At 44.6% G+C, this 21485-nt stretch overlaps 1 protein-coding gene across 16 annotated transcripts in view; it reads left to right on the top strand.

The window, feature by feature from the left end:
• ARAP1 (ArfGAP with RhoGAP domain, ankyrin repeat and PH domain 1) overlaps positions 1-21485 on the top strand; it is a 720258-nt gene that overhangs the window by 640417 nt on the left and 58356 nt on the right. For all 16 annotated transcript variants that reach the window (XM_069203774.1, XM_069203773.1, XM_069203771.1 and 13 more), the window contains 3 exons: positions 12070-12257; positions 14137-14349; positions 18387-18492. In XM_069203774.1, the coding sequence (XP_069059875.1) occupies positions 12070-12257; positions 14137-14349; positions 18387-18492 (507 nt within the window). The remainder of the gene's footprint in view (positions 1-12069; positions 12258-14136; positions 14350-18386; positions 18493-21485) is intronic.

Below are 21485 nucleotides of genomic sequence, written 5' to 3' on the forward strand. Positions count from 1 at the left end.
GTGGCTGGATGTGTCTGGAAGGGTAAGGGGGTGTGCGTGCAGTCATTTACGCATGATTGTCATACCACAGTGAGCTATTGAGGTGAAATGATACTGTGAGCCGGGAGAATGCAGTGCCAGTGCATGTTTGGGTGAATGCAGTGGCGGTGCATGTTTGGGTGAATGCAGTGGCGGTGCATGTTTGGGTGAATGCAGTGAAGATGCATGTTTGGGTGAACGCTTGCATGTTTGGGTGAACGCAGTGAAGATGCATGTTTGGGTGAACACAGTGAAGATGCATATTTGGGTGAATGCAGTGGCGGTGCATGTTTGGATAGCCCCTTGGTGAGCCTTTCCAGACCTGTAGTGAGCACTCCTTATGGCGTGGAGCTCCGAATATGTCGACTTGCACAAATATCGACTACTTCTGCATGTGAAATAGGTAAGTAGAGCTATGTCTAGCTGTACAATTCTACTTCCCTTGATGATATAGACATATATATATATATATACATATATATATATATATATATGTTCGATGGCATGTGTAGCTGCACATCCCGCCATCTGGTGTTGGGCTCGGAGTGTTACAAGTTGTTTTTCTTCGAAGAAGTCTTTTTTCGAGTCACGAGACCGAGGGACTCCTCCCATTTCGACTCCATTGCGCATGGGCGTTGACTCCATCTTAGATTGTTTTTTTTCCGCCATCGGGTTCGGACGTGTTCCTTTTCGCTCCGTGTTTCGGGTCGGAAAGTTAGTTAGAATCTCGGAAAAATCGTCGGTATTGTTTGCGTTCGGTATCGGGTTAGTTACAACAGATCGACACCGAATTAAGAAGAGCTCCGGTGGCCCTTTGGGTTTTTTTTCCATCCCCGTCGGGGCCTGGTCGGCCCGGCCACGTGTCTCTTCAAGGCTGATGGAACGGACCCCATTCCGCTTCTGTCCAAAATGCCATAACAAGTATCCATATACAGATCAACATCTGGTCTGTAACTTGTGTTTGTCACCAGAACACAAGGAGGATACTTGTGAAGCCTGTCGAGCGTTTCGGTCCAGGAAGACACTCAGGGACGAAGAGCAAGAAGACTGCAAATGGCATCGGCGCCGACAGGACAAGAGCGTTTCGAGGAGGATGAAGAAACATTCTCCACCCAGGAGTCGGACTCTGAGGAGATCGATCCTGAGGAAACGCCTAAAACCGTGAGTAATACGTCGAAAACAAGAACTCACGAGAAAAGCGCTAAAGCCCAGGGGACGCCACCGCCAACAGGCCATGGCTTAACCCGAAAAGTAGGTGACCGCTCGTCGGCACCGAAAAAGGGCGAGCTGGTGTCGAAGTCATCCGACTCCGGTCGAGATACCGGCACACAGCAATCTCGGGCCCGAGATAGTGGCTCAGAGAAGATTCGGCACCGAGACAGCGGCACCGAAACGGGTCGGCACCGAGAGAGCACGACGCCGAAAGTAAAAAAGGTTGCGTCAGAGCCGAAAAAAGCAGCCGAAAAGGTTTCGGTACCGAAATATCCGGACTCGGAACCGAAAACAAGTTCCTACACTGAGGAACAAGGACTGTCCACACAAATGAAGACACATAGATTTGGACAGGAATTACAGGCAATAGAGCCAGATCACACACAAAGACGGCTCTTTATTAAAAAAGATACAGGGAAGATCAGCACTCTTCCTCCAGTAAAAATGAAACGCAAGCTTGCCTTCCAAGACAAGGACAAACAGACACACGCAAAGGTGGCTAAACAAGTAACACCGCCACCATCCCCACATCACTCTCCGCAACCATCACCGGTAGCCACTCCACCAATGATGCAATCCCCAACTCATACAGGAATGAGTCAAGATGACCCTGACGCATGGGACCTTTATGACGCACCAGTGTCAGATAATAGTCCAGAATGCTATCCAGCTAAACCATCGCCACCAGAGGATAGTACAGGCTACGCACAGGTGGTGTCAAGAGCAGCGGCATTTCATAATGTCAGCCTTCATTCAGAGCCCATTGAAGACGACTTTCTTTTTAATACACTGTCGTCCACACACAGCCAATATCAGAGTCTTCCTATGCTACCCGGAATGCTAAAACACTCCAAACAAGTGTTTGAGGAGCCTGTTAAAGGGAGAGCCATTACTCCAAGAGTAGATAAAAAATATAAACCGCCACCAACAGACCCAGTGTACATTACACAACAGCTAGCACCAGACTCTGTTGTAGTGGGAGCAGCGCGCAAAAGAGCCAACTCTCATACTTCAGGAGATGCACCACCTCCAGATAAGGAAAGTCGAAAATTTGATGCTGCAGGCAAAAGGGTGGCGGCACAGGCAGCAAACCAGTGGCGTATTGCAAATTCGCAAGCTTTGCTAGCCAGATATGATAGGGCCCATTGGGATGAGATGCAACACCTTATTGAACATTTACCCAAGGAGTTCCAAAAAAGAGCGCAGCAAGTAGTAGAAGAAGGACAGGGAATCTCCAATAATCAGATACGGTCAGCAATGGATGCTGCAGACACAGCTGCTAGAACTGTCAACACAGCAGTAACAATAAGGAGACATGCATGGCTGCGTACATCAGGATTTAAACCAGAGATACAGCAAGCTGTGCTGAATACGCCATTCAACGGACAGCAGTTGTTTGGGCCGGAGGTGGACACTGCGATCGAAAAACTTAAAAAAGGCACTGACACGGCCAAAGCCATGGGCGCACTATACTCCCCACAGAGCAGAGGCACATTTCGAAAGACACAATTTCGAGGGGGGTTTCGAGGGCAAACCACAGAAACCACAACCTCACAAACAAAGCCCACTTACCAGAGCCAGTATCAGCGGGGAGGTTTTTGGGGACAATATAGAGGGGGACAATTTCAAAGGAATAGAGGAAAGTTCCAAAGTCCCAAAACTCCTCCAAACAAGCAGTGACTTCAAGGTCACAAATCCCCAACACATAACACCTGTGGGGGGGAGACTAACCAAGTTTTACAAACATTGGGAGGAAATAACAACAGACACTTGGGTCTTAGCAATTATCCAGCATGGTTATTGCATAGAATTTCTCAAATTCCCTCCAAACATCCCACCGAAAACACACAATATGTCAAAACAACATATAGATCTTCTAGGACTAGAAGTTCAGGCATTGCTACAAAAAGAAGAAATAGAGTTAGTACCAAAACAACAAATAAACACAGGAGTTTACTCCCTGTACTTTCTGATACCCAAGAAAGACAAGAGTCTCAGACCTATACTAGATCTCAAAACATTAAATACCTACATCAAATCAGATCACTTTCACATGGTTACATTACAAGACGTAATCCCACTACTCAAACAACAAGACTACATGACAACACTAGACCTAAAGGATGCATATTTCCATATACCGATACATCCTTCACACAGAAAGTACCTAAGGTTTGTATTCCAAGGGATACATTACCAATTCAAAGTGTTGCCATTCGGAATAACAACTGCACCAAGAGTTTTTACAAAATGCGTAGCAGTAGTAGCTGCACATATCAGAAGGCAGCAAATACATGTGTTCCCGTACCTAGACGATTGGTTAATCAAAACCAACACGCTAAGATGGTGTTCACAACACACAAAATATGTCATAGAAATCCTCCACAAACTAGGTTTCTCAATCAACTACACAAAGTCACACCTTCTGCCGTGTCAAACACAGCAATACTTAGGAGCAACAATCAACACAGCAAAAGGGATTGCCACTCCAAGTCCACAAAGAGTTCACACATTTCACAATGTGATACAGACCATGTATCCAAATCAAAAGATACAAGTCAAACTGGTGATGAAACTACTAGGCATGATGTCTTCATGCATAGCCATTGTCCCAAACGCAAGGTTGCACATGCAGCCCTTACAACAGTGCCTAGCATCACAATGGTCACAAGCACAGGGTCAACTTCTAGATCTGGTGTTGATAGACCGCCAAACATACATCTCGCTTCAATGGTGGAACAGTATAAATTTAAACCAAGGGCTGCCTTTCCAAGACCCAGTGCCACAATACGTAATAACAACAGATGCTTCCATGATAGGGTGGGGAGCACACCTCAATCAACACAGCATCCAAGGACAATGGGACATACAGCAAAAACAGTTTCACATAAATCACTTAGAACTGTTAGCGGTATTTCTAGCGCTCAAAGCATTTCAACCCATAATAAACCACAAACACATTCTTGTCAAAACAGACAACATGACAACAATGTATTACCTAAACAAACAGGGAGGCACACACTCGACACAGTTGTGTCTCCTAACACAGAAAATATGGCATTGGGCGATTCACAACCACATTCGCCTAATAGCACAATTTATTCCAGGAATTCAGAACCAGTTAGCAGACAATCTCTCTCGGGATCACCAACAGATCCACGAATGGGAGATTCACCCCCAAATACTAAACACTTACTTTCAAATGTGGGGAACACCACAAATAGATCTATTTGCAACAAAGGAAAACTCAATATGCCAAAACTTCGCATCCAGGTACCCACAACATCAGTCTCAGGGCAATGCACTATGGAGGAACTGGTCAGGGATATTTGCTTACGCTTTTCCCCCTCTCCCACTCCTTCCATATCTAGTAAACAAATTGAGTCAAAACAAACTCAAACTCATTCTAATAGCACCGACATGGGCAAGACGAGCTTGGTACACAACACTACTAGACCTCTCAGTAGTACCTCATGTCAAACTACCAAACAGACCAGATCTGTTAACACAACACAAACAACAGATCAGACACCCAAATCCAGCATCGCTGAATCTAGCAATTTGGCTTCTGAAATCCTAGAATTCGGACACTTAGACCTCACACAAGAATGTATGGAGGTCATAAGACAAGCTAGGAAACCTACCACTAGACACTGCTATGCAAATAAGTGGAAAAGATTTGTTTATTACTGCCATAATAATCAAATTCAACCCTTACACGCATCTGCCAAAGATATAGTAGGATACTTACTACATTTGCAAAAGTCAAAGCTAGCTTTCTCTTCAATAAAGATACATCTGACCGCAATTTCAGCCTACCTGCAAATTACGCACTCAACTTCATTATTTAAGATACCAGTCATAAAAGCATTTATGGAAGGCCTAAAGAGAATTATACCACCACGAACACCACCAGTTCCTTCATGGAACCTCAACATTGTCTTAACACGACTCATGGGTCCACCTTTTGAGCCCATGCACTCTTGTGAAATGCAATACTTAACATGGAAAGTTGCACTTTTTGATTGCCATCACATCTCTAAGAAGAGTGAGTGAAATTCAAGCATTTACCATACAAGAACCATTTATTCAAATACACAAGCATAAAGTAGTTCTACGGACAAATCCAACATTTTTACCAAAAGTGATCTCCCCGTTCCACTTGAATCAAACGGTAGAATTACCAGTGTTCTTCCCACAGCCAGATTCTGTAGCTGAAAGAGCACTGCATACATTAGACATCAAAAGAGCACTAATGTACTACATTGACAGAACAAAACTAATTCGAAAAACAAAACAACTATTTATTGCTTTCCAAAAACCTCATACAGGGAATCCAATTTCTAAACAAGGCATTGCTAGATGGATAGTTAAGTGTATTCAAACCTGTTATCTTAAAGCAAAGAGAGAGCTGCCTATTACACCAAAGGCACACTCAACCAGAAAGAAAGGTGCTACTATGGCCTTTCTAGGAAATATTCCAATGAACGAAATATGTAAGGCAGCAACATGGTCTACGCCTCATACATTTACTAAACACTACTGTGTAGATGTGTTAACTGCACAACAAGCAACAGTAGGTCAAGCTGTATTAAGAACATTATTTCAAACTACTTCAACTCCTACAGGCTGAACCACCGCTTTTGGGGAGATAACTGCTTATTAGTCTATGCACAGCATGTGTATCTGCAGCTACACATGCCATTGAACGTAAAATGTCACTTACCCAGTGTACATCTGTTCGTGGCATTAGTCGCTGCAGATTCACATGCACCCACCCGCCTCCCCGGGAGCCTGTAGCCGTTTAGAAGTTGATCTTGAACATTTGTAAATTTGTAAATATATTATTTTAAACTTCATTATGTACATACGTATTCACTCCATTGCATGGGCACTATTACTAGCATACACAACTCCTACCTCACCCTCTGCGGGGAAAACAATCTAAGATGGAGTCGACACCCATGCGCAATGGAGTCGAAATGGGAGGAGTCCCTCGGTCTCGTGACTCGAAAAAAGACTTCTTCGAAGAAAAACAACTTGTAACACTCTGAGCCCAACACCAGATGGCGGGATGTGCACAGCATGTGAATCTGCAGTGACTAATGCCACGAACAGATGTACACTGGGTAAGTGACATTTTCCATATATATATATATATATATATATATATATATATATAAGGGCTGGGCTTTGCAACTTTCCTCTGAACACATTGATGTCCCATGTCAATATTTGGGGATACCATTGTATCGTGTGTGTTGTTTGGCTCTTGGGTGACATGCTATATCGGTGTGATCCACGGTCTGATCAGTGAATTGGTTAGGCAGTTCTTTTCTGAAGATATTAGTCTTGTGGTTGTGTGGTGTTCCAGCAGGTTGACATACAGTGCCTTGGGTCACAGGGTGTGATGTGTTGTGGTTGTGCGGTGATCCGGCAGGTTGACATACAGTGCCTTGGGTCACAGGGTGTGATGTGTTGTGGTTGTGCGGTGTTCCAGCAGGTTGACATACAGTGCCTTGGGTCACAGGGTGTGATGTGTTGTGGTTGTGCGGTGTTCCAGCAGGTTGACATACAGTGCCTTGGGTCGCAGGGTGTGATGTGTTGATGGTCTGTGTTGTGCTGTGGACAGAGTGCTATTTTATGTGACTCAATTTTGTGTAGCTCACCATTTTCAGTGGCTCACTTGCTGTGGGCCAAAAGTTATGCGGACTGTAGTGGGTAGTGACACATGCGGTGATGCCACATGGTGGTCAGCATGCCCAGGCGGCACTGGGTGGAAGGGAAAGTGATCAAGAGGAAGCAGCAGGGCAGTTACTACTAAGACATTTGGTTGCTTCTGGTCCAAATTCAGCAGCCATACTGATTTGGAGTTACTGCACAACATGCAAATGTATAATATTATGCAGCATGAAATCTCTTCTAGATTTATATGCCTTGCACAATTCTGCTTTCTAGTGGTCGGGTCCAGAGTGTTTTTGTTTTCCTAAACTTTTCTTAGTTTGTGAGTGGGTGTCGACATAGGCGGAACCTTTGTAGTACGTTGACCATAATCCCACAATGGCCTCTAAGGTTGGTTTTGGATCTTGATCCTAACATGCCATTTGGACAATACCTGTGGTCGCTCCCTCCCCCCCACAAATGACCACGATGCTGTTTTGAGGCAAAACCACTCAATGGTATGTTATTCTAGATGAATTTCAAGTTGTTATTTGGCATTTGTTTGGCATTTATACAGCATCTAATCGGCCATTACTCTGAAATTGCAGTGTTTTGGGTATTTCGCGGTGGCGGGGGGGGGGCTTGCTAGAAGGTTCCACGATTACCATCACAGGCCAGAGTCTGAACAGGTTTGTGGAGATGTACCGTGTGTAGGGTGCAGTCATGTTCCCTTCTCAGGTGGATGTCTCAGACTTGGTGAGTGGTCTGTTTGAAGAATGGGGAAGGAGGGCTCTCTTGAGGGCACTTCCATATCTTCTTGTGTAGTGCATGTGCCTGTTGCTCAGCAGCTGTGTCTGTATGTTAGGTAGCTGGGTGCTTGTACTATTGTGATTTAGCAGCTAGTTGTATAGTTTGGCAGGGTTGATGGCATGATCAGAGCTCTGCCTTTATGTGTTCTCTTCCAGGAAAGGTGTGTTTTGTATTAGGACACATTGTTGGTTTCTAGCAGAAATTTTACCGGCATCTGCCTTGTTTCCTTTCTTCTATTGCAGCTCAAGCTCCTACCTAGAAGCTGACTTTATTTATAGAAAGTTTTGTTTTGACAACTTTCCCAAATTTTGTTTGCAGCGTTTTTATTGATTTTTCTGCTGCTGTAAAAAAGAAAATACAAATACTTTGTAATCTCATCATGTTTTCGTTCGAGGGGTAAGGCAGCATGAAAGACCAGAAATTTAATTTTCCCCTTAATGCACCTGTCAACTTTTCATTTTTTGCATTGCTTTTCTTCCCCTGTTGTGAACTGACGGTTGCACAGATGACATTCAGCAATAGTTTTCGCTTTGTATTTGACTGGCTAGAATGATTAGAACATCAAAGCAAGGATTTGTTATATTTGGACAAAAGTTCAGGCACGTCAGATTAAAACAAAACATGCGTTTTATCTCATGAAATCTTTGATGATACAGCATGCTGTTGTGCCTTCATATACTAGTTATTAACTTCAATGTTGTAGTTACTCGAGGAAGGTGGGTGTTGCTGGCTGAAACTGAAAATGGCGGGATAAAGATATCTTGTAATAGTTTTATTAACACTCTTTAATGTTTGTGGAGTCTGTTGATATTCTTGTAATGTTAAGAGAGGAAACATTTTAAGATACAGTCATGTGAGGATAGTCTGTCTTTGACAGACTCAGCATTCCCCTCTTCCCAGTCATGGTTTGATTCCTTTACTTATGGGATTGGAGGTCACTGTTGTTGACTACTGGCCTTACTGGTTGCAGTTACTATTGCAGTCCACCTAGTTAACCAAGTTTTCTTCTTGTGTACTCGTAACTCTCCAAAGGTAGCTAGGCCGAGCAGATGAGGCTTGCTGTAAACGATGTGACACAGCGTGGTACTCAATGAAATGTGGCGCGGTATGCACGTGCAGTAGTTCTCGACAGTCCTCCCGAGCCTTTGTATCTCGCAAGCGTGAGACGTCTGAAACTTGTGAGTTGTTGGTCATGGTGGAACATTCCAGGTGGCAGGCATACCAATGGAACCTGGGGCATCCACTGGTACCTACTGGCAATGGGCAGAGTTAAATGTAGGGTTATGGCCCAGTTGTGTCTTTAAACCATGATATCTTTTCAACTGTAAAGGCTAGCGAGGTACTTCAAATGGTTCAACAATCTGGCATGTCACTCTATGGGGTAACAAGGTCTCCCACAAAATCAGGGATGGTGCAGGTGAGACGGAGCACTGCTGATTCGCTGCTCCGTATTTCTGGAATGTCTCCTGCCAGCCTCCAGCCCTTCTCCAAAGCAATGTTCTTAGTGTTCTGGCCACTGAGCTGCAAGGTCCTCCAGGCTGATGCCCAGCTCATTTCTTCAGGACTACCTCCATACCTGCACTTTGGTTTCATGTCGCCGTGTCTTGTGCCTCGCCACAGATTCTTCTTATTTGCCTGTTACTTGCCACTCTTAGAGCTTGAGGGAAAAATGCGGCGAAAGTCCTGTTCATGGTCACTCTAGCCCCACCCGCTATTGAAGCATAGCTTTTCGTGAAGACCAGATGAATATAAACTACTGGTTCTAAAATGGCAACCGCAGCTGGAAGCTAGGACCAATCAAGTGAGGATGTCAGTTTCAACGTCATAACCGTGCTAACCAATGGAGAGCGCTTCTCTGAAGGCTTCCTTTCAGAGCTTCTGCAGAGCATTGGATGGACATGAACCAAGTAGTCCGCATCGTGTGAAGCCCCAGGAGAAGCAGTGGAGGCCACCTGAGTGGGTTCTGTGTGATTTCCACTCAGACCTCATCAGAGAACAGGGAAGAAGAGACACATGGGCAAGGGGAGTGTGCCAGGCTCCACAATTTAGAAAACCCTAATTTGTGGTCAGATAAGGCCACCCACCTTTAAGGATAGTTCAGCCCAGAGTGTACAAAACTGTTTACGTCTTCCACGTTGAGGCTCTGGGCTGAGCATAAACTTGAGCCAGAGTCGAAACCAAATGGGGGTGACTCAGTAGGGGCACAATTTGCTAGAATTGCATTACCCTGTGAAGAGAACCACCATGGAAAGTGAAACACTCCACTTATAGGGACTGGACATATTAACATGGAGAAGGCCAATAGATTCCTCTCCCGGGGCATAAAGTAGTATGAAGGCCTGCACCCCTCGCTGGCATTTCAAATGTGCCAACCATTATTCTTTCCAAAACCTGGTTTGAATGGGGCAGAACCCCCTAAGTGTGGAACCACACTTGTGCCTACCCCAGTGTGTAGTCTTGTGCTCTGAAACATCTAAAAACATTGAACACTGTCATTGGACTTGCAGCTTGTCGGGTTCACTGAGGAAACTCAGCAGGTCAGGGAAAAGTGAAAAGGACGTGAGGGCACAGGTGCCCGCACAGTGCATGGACTTTTAAGTGAATAATTGTAATCAAGGCATGGGAGTGGGTGAGTGAGTAGTGAATGTACTTGTTCGTCAGAAGGGAACGCGATCAAGGGGCGCATGCCTGAGAGCAACATTTAAGACTAAAGATTAAACAGGTATAATTCTAAGCCCAACTCTAGATGGCAGGAGTGAGCATAACATGTGGATATGCCTTACACAGACTGCAAGTGTCACAGTTTCTTTACCTAGTTTGTGGGTGGTCAGACATCTCCTCCAGCTGTTTGCCGCTTTGACGCCTACTGGACCTCATTCACTTAAACCACAAAAACAGAATAAGTGTCATTCTTCTGAGTATCTGAACTAAAGAAAACTAATTTGAGGGTGAGGAATGGGCAACTGGGGGATGGTATGTAAAGGTGCAAAATGCAGGGGAATTTGTATCTAGTGGTTCGTAGTAGGTGTGGCTGTAGACACACATGCTTTGCATTGCCCTGCCATCTAGTGTTGGATCCAGGCATGATAGATTGTTTTCCTTTAAAGATGTTTCGAGTCACAGGATGGAAAGGGCCTCTTCACTCAGTCCACATGCGCCTGGGCATTGAATTCACCCTTGGATTGTTTTCTGTATAGTGAGAATAGAGGTGAAAATGTAGTGCAGTGTCTAACTCACATTCAAGAGCCATATTTCCACCCTCATTTTATAGACTCTTTCTGCTAGGAAATGTGTGTGTTTAAATATATGTGTCCTGTCAATTGTAGCTAGTTCAGCAGAAAAAGCATTGCTGTGTTTGTCCAGTTGTCGAGAGGTGTGAGGGTGCATGTCAATCTACAGCACTACATGGTACAGATGCTTAAAAGGGAAGGCACACATTATATTTGTAGTATGTGTGGCTGTAACTACACATGCTTTGCAAAGACTTTAAAGCAGTATCTTCCCTGCAGTGGCCAGTGGGCAGATGAGGTACAAGTTTGAAGTAATATTTGTAATATTGTTTGGTCAACCACAGCTTGTTGGCATTCTAATGTGTTAGAATTACTAAAGAGTAATGTTTTGTGAGCATGTGCGTGTTGACCAAGTTGATGCCTTACATGTGTCAGCCAAAGGGTTGTTACTCCAGATGCCAAGGTAAACCCCTTTTTATGTGTAATGTGTGCTCTAGCAAGTTCTGAGAGCACTCTCTTCGCCTTAACATAACATGTTTGAATGCATCTTTCAAGCCATCTTGCAATATCTGCTCGTAAAGTACCTGACCTCTATACGGTTTTCCATAAAGATGTGAATCTACAGCACCACATGCTACAAATAGATGCTTACTGTGTAGGAACCATATTTTAATTTTGATGATTGATTAAAGATGATTCTTGCCTTTGGATAGTTGCAATTTCATGGAGCAGTAACCTCTGTTTCCTCCTCCTCCTCTGTGGGGAATCCTTGGATATATTGCTTTAGAGAATCTCACGTTCCAGTCTCATATTTCCACCCTAAGTTTATAGACCCCTTTGTGCGATGAGATGTTTCATGGTTGTACTTTATTTCTAGTCCCTTCTTCATTACATATACCTTTACCATTTCCAATGTCTCCTTCCTCAGTCCAGTTTGCTACTGGGCCCTTGTAACTCCTGTCTTTAAATCAATGCTGATATTCTGATACCCACTCTGATACCATCTCTGATCAGTTTCCGACCCCATGTTTTTATCAATGGTGCTGTTGACACCAGAGTTGAATTCATTATGGAGCAGACATTGCCTCTTATTGTGTTGTGGTTGCACTGATGTTTCACTCCCCTTTTTGTCCCCAAGGTTGACAAATCCCCCTTCTTCCCGAATGCTCTATATCCATGGAGAGAAGAAGTTGCACTTTTTGGGTTGGGTCAGAGACATTCAGAAGGCAGCGGGCACCTCCGGCGACACGCTATCTGACCAGCAGCTCACAGACGCCGACACTCCAGTCATCGTGTACAAATGCATCGATTATATCACGCAGTACGGTAAGTAACGTTAATACGTCGCAAGATAGAACGCGCTACATCAAGGTCCCACTACATATTAGTGACTGCATCAAAATTAACACTACTGAGCAAAGCATTTCTGAGTATTCCACTGCAGAGAGTACATTAAATAACCTTAGTACAAAGGTGGTTGTACTAACCTTAATCCCTATGCTAAATCCTAAAACGTAACTTTACATTTACCCCAAAGCCTAATACGTAAACTAACAGTAAGCTTAACCCTAATGGCCAAGCCTAGCCCTACTCTTTGCCTAACCTTAAACCTGGCCCAAGACCTAACCACAACCCTAACCATAGCATTGATCCCTCCCCAAACCTTGCCCTTTTGCATTGTTTTTCTAAGCCTCACAGTACCCCATACCCTCACGATAACCTATACCTTACGTACTCTTTGGATTACATGCAGCGGTATGCTCATACGTGGTGATTGTGTAAATGTAAATCAGTGTAGTAAATGCTCTGTGGCTGGGTTAGATCTGCGGGCTTGACTAGGGAGCATGGCTAGGTTTCCTCTTTGCTTGCAGAAGCATTCATAGATCTGGTACTAAAAGTAAGTTACCCCCTGAAATCTAAATGTCAGTGCATGTTTGAGTGCCCCAATAAAATACCAACTGCAGATTTCTGGATATGAAACTTGTCCACAAAGCTGGACCTGCAACTCAGTGGTAATAATGCATTCTTCCATTAATGTAACATGAATGTGATGCTATAACCTGACTTGGCAAGCAAACTGTGCTGATAGCATGGTGGTACCACAAGGGTCTCGAGGGACCAGATTTCCTGGGACGCTGATGTGCAGCCACCCACAACGTTCACGTAAGAATGGTGAACATATTTCACGTCAGTGGTAAAGCAGATCGGAAGCGTCTTTAGTAAAGAGTGAAAATCTTGTGATGCTTATTGCAGGAGGTAATGTGGTTGGAACCTCAGCATAATTCACTGGGATTGGTGCTTTGAGGGTCAGGATTAATCAGTCTTTAATCATAGAAGCTTCTCTGTTTGGTGTCCACATTCCACAAGTGTGATCTGGAAATGTCCTCCGTCTCTTCGGGACTGCTCCAGAATGCCTCTTGAGGGAGTGAATGAACCAATTTGTTGAGTGAAACAATTGGTTGAGTATTTACATTAAATCATGAATCTTTAATGTGACTGGTATATATTGCAGTGCACAAGGAAGGTTCACCTGTTTAAGACCTTAAATGTAATTAAAAAAAATTAAAAATCATGACACACTCCATAAGTATGTTTTGTCCAACTTACTGAGTACAGTAAGCATGTGCTGATCCATGTAGGGGAGGGGAAACATCACTAGCAACGCCGTCAATGGAACGCTATGCATTGACCACGCTGCCTTTACCACGCTTATGCGTTTACTACGCATGCCTCTACCATGCATATGCATGGTAACGGCAGAGAGAGCAGTCTGGGTGGAACTGGAAGGAGTAGTGACCGGAGGAGAGAGAGGTAACATCATAAATCTATCTAAAAGAACTGTGCACCGGTCTGATAGTACTAATCCTGATCGTGATCACAGCAGATGCCAAAGGCTGGTGTGTAACTCACTGAGCCATCTTGCATTCAAGATGGCTCACCCAGTTTGCTATTCTTTCGTTAAGTTATCATACAACCTCAGGACACTAGCTGTTGCGTTAAGCCATCCCAACACAAGTCTTAGTAAAAAATCTGTTCTTCATTGGGTAGAGCCTCACTAAGAATGCCAAAATATATCAGTCTCATCCATGTAAACAATGAGAAGTTCCCACTTCGGGCAAATTAAGTCCTGTTTTTGGTACTGTGGGTATGTCTGTACTTTGTCCTGAAGATTGTGTTAACCAGCTTACTCTTTTTGCCTTTGTAGGTCTCACCTCAGAAGGCATCTACCGGAAGAGCGGCCAGAACTCAAAGACAACCAACCTCCTTGAGCTTTTTAAGAAGGATGCTCGAAAGGTGTGGCTACTGAAAGATGGAGATCACCAGGTGGATGATGTGGCCAACACGTTGAAGAGGTTCTTCCGATACATTGAGGAGGGTATTTTCACTGAGGACTATCAGGACTGGCTGAACACACCTGGTAGGGAGCTGAACAATGCTGTTCTCTGTACATTCTGCAAAAGATGTGCCAGGGAATGTGCCTCTTCAGCACTTTCATGATTTAATGCTGTTGTCAGCTTAGCCAGGACCATATGATTTGCCAGTTATGTGCCAAAGTGTATTAGCATGCAGCATTTCTTTGCATTTCATTGTGATCTGGTTTCTATAATCCATGGAGGCACATGGGGAAAGGCCACAAGATTAGAGTAGCTTGCCTTGGACTAGATCATGTTAAGTGACCTTGGGGATAGATAACCACAACACAATGCTAATCAGGGCAACCGTGCAAAGAAACACAGATGTGAGGAAAGTAAGCTGGCTTGCGGGTAGATTTCTCTCAGTCTTTGCCCTGCAGAGATAGCCTTTGGGCCAGTGGACTGGAGGAAACAGACATGGTTTCCTCAGCCTGTTCGTGGACTACTTCACTGGGACAGAGGTGTTGAAACTGCTCAGATGTGCCGCATACCTTGGATAGGGCACATTATTTAGTTCTGAGAAGTCAAGAAATATAGCAGTCATATATCAACAAATCTTTATTGTCTCATTCTCCACTGTATAAGAAATGGCAAGTATTTATTGCAATCAAGATCTTTTTTTATGAACAAATGCAGAGTGTGTGTGCTTTGGACTACCTCTTTCAGCTATTGGTGTTTTTCTGTCGGCTCCTTTCAGCTATTGATTGTTTGAACCATCCTTCATATTTTAGTTCACCTTATGAGACTTTGCACACATTTACATTTTATGTTAGTGATTTTTCAAAGCAAAGAATCCATCTGTGTTATCATAGCCAATGAGGGACAATCAATGACAGCCTGAAAGCCACCTGTGATGGTAGCTGCGCTGCCATTGGTAGAAGGGGTGTTTCACTACACCTAAGATGGCCACTGCACTGTGGACGCCAACCGTATTCTGCAATCTACACAGCTTTTGATGAGGATGCCTGTCCACTGGCTATCTGCTCGTCCCAGATGTCCAAAAAACACACTTGAAATGAGGCAGCTAATGTCTGCAACAACTCTTGCAAACGTTCTCCCCCTGTCTGACACCATGGGCATGTATACTTAAGTGCCCCATAAAGACATCATTTGCTTACCTTACAGTTCCACAATGTCTGCTTAAGGCCACCCTTTGCAGAGCCCTGAGAACAGCCAGAATCCATTCCCATGGTCACTGCAACCTGCCGAAGATGACTCTGCTGTCACCGCTTGCCAAGGGCTATGGTGAGTGGACGCGGGTGCAAAGATGGAGGCAGGCTGAGGCGTCAGTGCAATTGCTGTTGTTATGCCAGCTACATCTGAGTGCAGGCGCAGAGTGCCTTCACTGCACAGTTTATGTCTGCAGCCAATAGAAGGACTCGCTCCTTTCTTCAGCACCCCGGAGCTGGTGTGGCATGGAGCGTTCCTTCAGTGAGTGCCTATGAGTGACCTGAAGACACCTTTAATTCGTGCTGATGAGAGATTAGTGACAGCACTTGCTGTAGTTTGGTTGATTCTTGTACCCCACACCTGTACAGCCTCACCTACCATGAGCACCAAAGTATGGCTTACAAATGCGGAAAGTTCATTTAAACTCAAGAAGCACTGGTCTGTCTCAGCTCTAGTAATCCTGTGGGTAGTACCACTGAGTATCCTTTCTTGAATTGCTTCTCCTCTCAGCATTTTATCATTTCCTGTGTGGCAGAAGATCCAACCACCTTCTGTGCTGATGTGAGGTGACTTGCCAGCTCCTCCCAGTATCGCTTTGCGGTTGTAGCTGTAGCGCCCAGTTCCTCTCAGTAGGACCATGGGGATGGCTCAAGTGCAACTGTGATCCACCAAAGCTGGTGGGGACGTCCTCACCAAAACCTCTGGTCGGCTAAACTTAAGTAATTCTAAAATGGTGAATAAATGTTTTCCCTTTCTCACAGATGCAAATGCCCATAGCACTTGCATTCCTGAAGACTAAGGCAGAGTGTGGTTTAAAATTTGAGCTCTATAATGCCGGTGTGGGCGAACCACGGACGGCTCACAGTGCCCGTCTTTGGCTGAGCTCAAGGTCGTTTTGGAATCACGAGCCAAGCTTCCATGTGGCGGCTTCTTCCCACGGTCTTACCACAAACTGCAAGCCCCCACTCACCCTCAATGACCCTCTTCCCCCTCATTTTCAGCTTAACTATGCCATTACGCACATAGACCAACCATTTTTAACTGTTTTGCCTCTGCCCCCAAAAGAGACAGTCCCGCTCAAACTGCTAACAGGAACACGTGCAATTCAGATTAGTGAGGTGCAGTATAGGCATTTGTGGTAGAGTGAGGTAAGGATCAACCACTAGGTGTTCCCGCTCACTTAATTGACTCACGTAAGGAAAACGTGATGGATGGAAGTTCCTGCATTACACACTGGTAATGTCTCTGGGCGTGATGCATTCCATTGCTGTTTTCGCTGCCCTGTACAGGTCCAGACAGTGACTGCAGTCATCCTCATTCAAAATAAGCCAGTCTACCCCAAGATGCTAGCCACATCCCCCTTGAGCAGAAACACAAGCAGCCCCTGATATGTTTCTGTTGTGATGGGCTTCATCATTGATGCTTAGCTTGTGTCACTCTGGCACAAAGTGCTTGGGTCTCCGTTCACTTCCTTCTTCTCATAAAATGAGACAGATAGTAGCTCTTCGGAGTATTGTACGTCTATCAAGGGTATCTCTGCAATGTGTTAATAATACAAATATATTAAATAAAGTATAATCTTCGAAGACCTGACTGATTGCCATGTAGATGTTATGGGCAGTCCAGGGCAGACTATGATCCGTGGCGTCAGAGCACCCTGTCTGGTATGGACACACGGTGTAAATATATTAAATCAAACGTAATCAGATCAGTGACCCAAGCAAAACTGTCCTTGGTTCCCAGCTGGAGGGTCTGATTTAATGGAACCTTGAAAGTTCACCACTGGGAAAGCTTTTTAAACTGTGCTTGCAATCACTGCCCTCCACAAGGAGGTCAATCACTTCTGGTTTCACTCTTCCTACTTGATTAGAGTGCTGCTTTTAGGTAGTTTCCTGTTCTATGTTTTCTGGATCAGGAAGCGCACATTTGCTGGGGGATGTATTCAGTTTGAGTGGGTGTGGATGTTCCTTTCATTTCCTAGTTGAACGATGTATCTGGCAGGAGCTTCTCATGTCTGTTATCTGGTGTCTCCTCACTGACCCTCAAGGTTCTGATCTTCTGCATCTAGGAGAGACTTCTCCGAGGAAATAGTTTCTAAGAGGGATGGGGACTAGGGCAAGTATTGCAGCACAGTTCCTCTGGATAGGAAGAGATCTGTCCTCTCTTGGTTGAAAAAGAGTGGCTAGGACTAGGGGCAGGTGGGTGTCTTACGAAGGTATTCATGTGCTTTAAGCGCTTAGAAGAATGGAGTAGCATGTTATGGGTGCTATGGCTGGAGAGATAGTTTTTGCTGCAGAAGTACAGGGGTTGTGTAGGATAGGATTTGTAGGTCAGGTAAAAATTGATCTTGTTTCTTGCCTGCGGCTTGTGTACACGTGTTACTGTAGGGGCCCTTTTTTAGGATGGCAATGCATCTTGAGACCTCATTAGGTACTGCTTTAATCCTGTCAAGTTGAAATTGCAGAAGGCTAAAGTATAGTTCATTTCCCTAGTCTAGGTTGCAATTGAAAAAAAATGCGAACAACGGTTGTGTTGATATTCAGAACTAGCTGAAATTATTGCATACATTGAACTCTGCATTTATGAGGAAGGTGCTGGCATAATTGGTGCGGGAGCCAGGGGAAGTGTTGCTGCACCGTGTTTCATGAAATTACAGCCAAGGCTCAGTGTTGGAGCTGCTGAGTTTGAGAAGATGTTTTCTTCTCTACTCCTCCAGGATGTACAGGCATTTGGGAATGCGAGCGGATTGATCCTTAAAACTTTTTTTTAAATGTCTTATTAGGACCAGGAAGGAGATGCTCCTGCTCAACTTCAAACACCCTTGGTTTTCCTGAAATGGTTGGCAGTTTAAGTCTCTTGTTTCTCCTTCCAGCTGTCGGCGATGAAGAGGAGAAGATCAGGCAGTACCAGCAGCTGCTGAAGAGCCTCCCTCCAGTGAACAAAGCCACGCTGAAGGCCCTGATCAATCACTTGTATCGGTGAGAAAGCTAAATTGGGGGTAGGAATAACCTTCAATGGGGTTCAGGGAGAAGGTGTTTTTTTTGTTCACAGGCCACTCTAGAAAATCATATCTTTTACACCACATTTCATCTCATCAGTTTGGTAAAGCCCAGTAGTGACCATTGATGATTCCAAAAGGAGGTTTCAGTGTTTCTGAAGGTGGGTGGCTTTTATTGACCAGTTGAAACATCTGGCATCGGCGTGGTCATGGCATCTGAAATCATCCTTATACCTCCATGGAAACAGAAGCATGGAGGAAAGTTCGGTGCATAAAACAATGCATAATGCATTGCATGTGCACCCTTCTCCTGTAGACATATGGTTCTGGAGCAAAGTTGCTGCCCTCTTTAGTTGTGGACACTAAGGGCCAGATGTAGCAAAGGTTTTTACCCATTCTGTGTCTATGGGAAAAAGTGTTCGTACATATGGCCCTAAGTGCCCACCATCAAATCGCAAAGCACAAAGAGTGGGCAGAGATTTTAAAAGCCCAGGATATGAACCTCAGCACCTCTCACATTGGAAGGAGGCACAGTTGTAAAGCAGCAGATAACCCTGTTCAAGGGAAGCCTGTCTCAAGTGCAAGACCTTAACAGAAGGTCGCAGAGTTGTATACATCCATAACCACCATAAACCTCTGGCGGCCCTTGATTCTGCCTGTGACACTGTAGACCATTGGTGGATCCTGTTGAGATGTGCCCGGCCACTGTGACCAGGTGTTTTAAGGGGTGCTGTCAACTCAAGGCAAGGGGGTATCACCATATAGTATAATTGTGCCAGATCTCAAGGCAATGCTGCATGAAACTAGCATTGCAATAATGTGGATAGCTGGAGCCATCGACAGACATTGTCACTGTAGAGTTCGCACCTCTGCGTGTGTTCCTTCTACGATTAGATTGCTCTTCTCAGGTATGGAACCCCTTACTGTAACAGTCCCATCTTTTAGGGCTAAGCATAAGTTACTGCAAATGGTGCTTTTGTGCACACGTTTCAAACTGGATAGAATATGTATTGTCCCTTGAAGTCAATGCCCAGTGAATATGCTTCTCCTTTCCACAATACCGCAACCATGCAAAGCACATATTGACTACTTAGGAAACATACACTAGTGGTTTACAAAATACCCCATCCAAAGTACACTGCCAGTCACCATAATGCTGTATGCAATAAATAGATCTGTTTTCTCAGTGCCCTTGTAAGCACATACATTGGGTTGTTTCCACGTAGACGTGGTGAAACAGAGATGGGTATCGTTTTTACAATTCCCAAGATAAGATTTGTAAACCCTTCTTCTGACACCGAGAGCCACATAAGACGCGTAGCCTCTGCCCACCACCAATTAAGATTTGAAATAATGTTTCTCACCAACACCGAATCTAAAAATGTCAGATTAAATCATAAGAAATATCTTTTTGAGAATCGAGATTTTAATCTCATTCATTCCCATAGCTCTAGAACGGAGAAGTTCGGGACCAACCTTCTCCTCTGTAGAACTGACTTATCTTATTGGTGTATGACTCCATAGCCACCTCTTGGCTCAGACTGAAGACGTATAAGTGTCAAGTTTCAACTTCTGTTCTTATCCCCAGCTGAAAGTTTAGACTGAATCACGGCCAAGCAGTTCAGTCATTTGAGCACAAAGCTCATGCTGATGAGCAAAATCGCAACGAAGGCGTCCGACACTGAAGGCAGAATTGCTCCCCTATTACATCATGCTGCACCCAGAACAAGGGCTGAACTTTCACAATTAGCCTGAAAAAGAACACAGCCACGTAACAGGCATGATGGAATCAAGACTCACCAACAACGTGCCACCATCTTTGATGAATTCCTTCCAGATATCACAAAATCACAGATAAAAACGGGCACCCTGACAGATAAGGAGCTCAATAGTTGATTTTAGCTAGCACCCTTGGAAGCATTTGATCTTATGATACTCCACCTCCCTGGAGTTATGTCATCCCATCAGTGATCTACTGGAGGCTGCAGTATAGCAGATGACTGACATCAGCTTCTGCATATGAAGTGCTCCACAGGTCGCAAGGGGTCACCCTACCTGCAAAGCAGATGCATCCTGGAGAAGAAGGGCCTGGCTCTTTAAGCTAATCCGTGAGCTAACCACTTTATCCTTACGCTATTGCTGGGACCCAATGCCACCAAAGAGTGGCTTACTGAATATGATCCCACATAAATCCCTCAAGACAGATACCACATTTATGGGGATGTTTTCAGATACCATTGTATCACCTCCAACACCAAGCACTGAATTATTGACACTGTAGGCAGCAATTGAACGTGGACCATTGATGTGGTCCCTGGTATGCCTAGAAAATGTAAACACCAGACAAGGCAGCCACCAAGTGGTACAGGTCCGAACTAGCCAAGCAGAATATGAATCAGTCATGGTCATAACTTGCACTTCTGATGAGACAAAAGCAGGAAAGTGGGCTGCAAAAGCCGCTGTAAAATCCCTAATAATTTTGTTGAGAGTATAGAATAACATCTGAGTAGTGTTTAATTTGAGCCGGTGGTTGCCTGTTGGGGCCACCAGCGCTTATTTTTCAGGACCGGCACTTGGGTTTCTGCATCAGACATGAATTGAGTAAAAGGGAAACATTCTAAAAGCAGAAAGACGTCATAAAGGGAAAAAGCAGGAACCTGCAAGAGTGGGGCAGGGAGTGTCTGGCATTTAATTAAAGATGCTTGAGGTAGAAGGTTACGCAGACTTGGTATTTGTCGCTCCAGTGCTGGCCGCAAGCTTCTGAGCAGAGGTTTGGCCACTGGCAGCCATGCTTCTACAAATTAAGCCCTCCGTGTGAGTAACACGAACTGGTCAAGTGGTAAAAAAACAAAATTGTGTGACACTGTGTAGAGCTGACCCAGAGATAACCTTGAACGCTCTGCATGCCTCGCCTCTACTCAGTAATATTCGCTGACCCCCTCTCACCTGAATATTTGAATCGAGCTCCCTCCA

This window comes from Pleurodeles waltl, chromosome 8, assembly GCF_031143425.1.
Source record: "Pleurodeles waltl isolate 20211129_DDA chromosome 8, aPleWal1.hap1.20221129, whole genome shotgun sequence".
Classification (NCBI taxonomy): Eukaryota; Metazoa; Chordata; class Amphibia; order Caudata; family Salamandridae; genus Pleurodeles; species Pleurodeles waltl.